This window comes from Papilio xuthus, unplaced genomic scaffold, assembly GCF_000836235.2.
Source record: "Papilio xuthus unplaced genomic scaffold, Pxut_1.1 DF825752.1, whole genome shotgun sequence".
In the NCBI taxonomy this organism is placed as follows: domain Eukaryota; kingdom Metazoa; phylum Arthropoda; class Insecta; order Lepidoptera; family Papilionidae; genus Papilio; species Papilio xuthus.
In genome coordinates this window covers 402517-406390 of record NW_013532897.1, presented here as the reverse complement: position 1 = coordinate 406390, position 3874 = coordinate 402517, and the positions used below count along the sequence as shown (strand labels likewise).

At 35.4% G+C, this 3874-nt stretch overlaps 1 protein-coding gene across 1 annotated transcript; it reads left to right on the top strand.

Annotated features, from left to right (window-relative positions):
• The first annotated feature begins 1298 nt into the window (after window positions 1-1298).
• LOC106125877 (serine/arginine-rich splicing factor 4) lies at window positions 1299-3376 on the top strand. Its single transcript, XM_013323287.1, has 3 exons — window positions 1299-1545; window positions 2544-2749; window positions 3015-3376. Exons 1-3 carry the CDS (start codon window positions 1409-1411, stop codon window positions 3323-3325), a joined length of 654 nt encoding a protein of 217 aa, XP_013178741.1. The 5' UTR covers window positions 1299-1408; the 3' UTR covers window positions 3326-3376.
• The last annotated feature ends 498 nt before the right edge of the window (window positions 3377-3874 follow it).

Below are 3874 nucleotides of genomic sequence, written 5' to 3'. Positions count from 1 at the left end.
CTCTACCAGTATGACTATAAGCCGTAAATTCGTTTCCGTTGACGTCACATTATCGTAGTCGCGGATGCGATTTCATTACGTTTTTTTTTAGAAAGCTCTTACAGAAAAGTTGGCGAAATGCGCAAATTAAAATACCAAGCTAAAAAGTATCTTAAGACAATACAATACAGTATATTTTAGATTGTTAGTATTAAGTACCTCGTATAACATTTTATGAAATTATTCGCTGTAGGAACGTTGCCCTGACAGGTAGCGTTTTCAGTTAATTAGCGTACTACCAATTTTTTTACACAAGGTTCGAATGCAACTTTGCATGCTGTTTTTTTTTCCGAAAGCGTGTACTTCCAGTAGTGTGTTTGTTTACCCTTGATTCCGCTTTACCGGTTATTTGATTAAATGTGGTTCAAAGGGAACTGGGTTGGCGGTTCCATTTGCCAGAACAACTTTGATCGCGTTGTTTACTCGCCATTTTAATTATGCAACTTTATAGGTCGGTGTTTTTTATCCTTTTTATGTAATCGTGGAACTTGGAACTACGCTTTTGATGGTGGAAGCGATGTTTTAAACTTGATTGAGTTTAAAGGTAAGTTTCCACTGTCAACACATCTGTATAAAACATAGGTCATCCTTTTCAGTCGCTTTGTAAAAATAGAGTTGTTAATATGTTTTAACCCAAATATAAGTACAATATAAAAACATTAAATTTGAAAGGCCACATCTAGTAATCTTATATCTAAGTACTTTAAACTTCAGTGAGAAGTGGTTACTTTTTTTTTCCTTGAAAACTGTTCCACAAACTCAAAACCCTCTAATGGAGGAAGCCATTAAATATTCATCGACTTATAATTTATCTTACTTTCCAATTGTTCTTGATTACGAATCGTTAACTCAATCGCTAACTTTTTATCACAAATCCTAATGTAAGATAATTATAAAAGACATAAATAATATTTTTTCTTCTTTTGCCTTCTGTTTCAGAAATTATAATTCTTTCTACATTTTTAAGTATTCGATTATAATAAAAATCAATGATCTTTATTCATGGATAGGCTATACACCGTGTCTTTTTGTGCCTATTTGATTATCGCCATTTTGACGCGCATGGTTGCGGTTGATAGCGGTGGTAAAATTTCGAACTAATAATAGATATACGGAATTAACTGTCAACTTCAACGTGTTTAAGTCGGATCAAACCAAAAGCTGTAATTTCCAAGCTGACCTATCCATTTATAGAGATAAGAGTAAAAAATGTTTTGACATATAAAACCTTTGTTCTAACAAGTTGACAAATTGACAAATCATGTCGAAAGTTCAAATTGTCAGTACAAAAATATACACAAAGAAATAATCGTTTATTTATAATAGTGAAAATTTTTATTTTATTCAACCCTTTATTATTGGAGAAGATATGGCTAATTATCCGTACCCCTATCCCTCACAATTCTCCCCAATGTTACCACCTACAGCGGAGTATGCCAATCAGGGTGACGGCTACAGGGAATATTATGAAATGGGACAATTGAAAGAGGATCGGGATCTTAAGAGGTATTAAAAACACTTGAATCTCATCGTTAGTTAATAAGTTTAAAGGTACGCGTCCATTGGCCCGCGCCGGACGCAGCGCACGCACGGATCAAACGGATGATGGACACAGAGTTTTGTCAAATTATACAAAGCAAATTAAAATGGTTGCGAGCCGTGCGTATGGTGCGTCTGGCGCGGGTCAATGAAACTCAGTGGTTACAGATATCACAATCCTTGTGTAATGTCATCTTTCTCTTTATCTTTGACGAAACAGAGATAATATTATGTTTTATACAGATGTTGTAGTCTCGGGAATCGACTATAAGTCAGTCTGTTAAGAACATAACATTATGGCGTTGGAAGTTCTTGATGTATGATGCTCAAAGGATTATAATTAGTACTTTAAGTGTAACTTTAAAAAATTGCAAAAGCTCAAATTAAAATGCTCAGCATTTACTGCGTATAAACTAAAGCATTTAATAAAGTTCAAATCAAAATTAAAAAGGTTCTACCAATGTTTGTGTTGAAGCTTTTAAATGTTTAATAAATGTACTGAATAGAATATTGCTTTGTTCGTTTCATGTTTTTATTCATAGGTTATGAATAATAAATATCTAAATGAAAACACTCATTACTATGACCAAGCAAGATAGGTATAAAAGAATTCTCATTACCTTTTTTGATGGTCTTTATAAACCTTTATCGATACATATATCACTAATAAACACGCTTATAGCCATCATACAGTCATGAGTATAGTAAGGAGGCCTTTGCCTACTGTCAAACATATCTACAGAAAATAAGCAAAAAACATATACTATAAAGAGTCACATTTAACATGTAATTTCATTGTAAATTGAACTGAATAAAATGTTATTTTATTTATTTATAACACCTCAATTATATCAATCACTCTAAGTCTTTAGGAGTAGACAGAGATAATAATATATTTGGCTCAAGAGTAAGTACAAGGACAAGACCACTATTAACACTGCCTTTATGAATATTACTCTTGGCAGGACTGAACGACATCATCGTACAGGCAAGGCTCGATCCCGGTCTGCGAGCAGGACCGGCTCGAGTTCCCGGTCTCGAACGCACTCGCGGTCTAGATCGCGGTCTCGGTCTCGGAGTCGCACGCCCAGCTGTACTACCGCTCGACAGCATGACCTCAGTCTTAAGGAGCCCGGGATTCTGGATGCTTTTAGAGTTTTATACCTCACACGTAAGTATCAATATTGCTTTATATATTTGCAGAATGAATGCCAAAGGCAAACTTATAAGTATTCTCGGTAGTCAAAAATCTTTTCCATATCTATGAAGGACAGTTAGGTTGAAGGAAATAAGCAAGGTTGGCAAAGTATAATAAAGGGGGTTTGATTTTTAAAAAAATGATATCAAGTCACCCCGGTATACTACAATAGTAGTAGTTATTGTGACCCATGTTTGCAACAGTTCTTACATTTTTTCTTTTTAATATTTTTTTACAGCCAGTAAACACAAGAAGAGCGCAACCAAGTTCCTGGCAACGAAGAAACGACAGGACCAGGTACAAGAGATCCTTAAGAAGGATAGATTTGGTTCAAAGAAATGGTTCTTCTATCCCCGGCAGCAGACTCAGAGCGAGACTATGACGTCACTACCACAGCGAGAGAATTCTGACCAACGATTTAAAGTCGACGCAAACTTCTTTAGGAAATACAAAAGGAGTAGGAAAGTGGACCTCGACGCTCCAATTATGAAACTGAAGAGATGGGAACTTGTCTTTTATAAGAAGCTTGGATTTATACAGGCCGTTTAATATTTAAACATTTACTGTTTGTACTTTTAAGTTTTTGTAAACGTGTCAATAATTTTGTAGGTTATATTAAAATTTTATCTCAATATATTAATAGTAGTTTTTTTTTTATTCTTAAACAACACCGCTCTTGATAGGAAACTTGAAGAATGGTTAAGTAGCTTTGGGCATTTAATCTGTATTAAAAGGTAGCTAGCATCATCTTTATTATTTCCTGCTATAACACCAGGCTATGAGAAGTGTTTAAAGAGTCATCGTAAACATAAATCGGGCAAGTGCGGGTGCGGGCGGTTGCGGGCGCTGTGTAATGGTCCGTCTAAAGAGCGGGGAAAACTTTTAAATTAGCGTCGAATCGTGGAGTTATCGCGTGGAAAATTGACACTCGAGCGAAACTACGGAAGTGTTCCGAGAAGCCCTGGTACGCGAACTATTGCGTTCTGTCGGCTTGCATTTCTTCCGATTGCTTACATTTTGTGAAAAGTCAACGGTTTTTCATAGGAAGTCAAATTTATGGTTTCATATTATATTTATACATGTAAGGGAGAGGTTGAT

Excerpts from the sequence above, each read along its gene's own strand:
- LOC106125877 (XM_013323287.1), top strand. The coding sequence starts at position 1,409 with ATGGCTAATTATCCGTACCCCTATCCCTCACAATTCTCCCCAATGTTA. Across the intron at positions 1,546-2,543 it reads GAGGATCGGGATCTTAAGAG|GACTGAACGACATCATCGTA; the intron begins GTATTAAAAACA and ends TACTCTTGGCAG. Across the intron at positions 2,750-3,014 it reads TAGAGTTTTATACCTCACAC|CCAGTAAACACAAGAAGAGC; the intron begins GTAAGTATCAAT and ends ATTTTTTTACAG.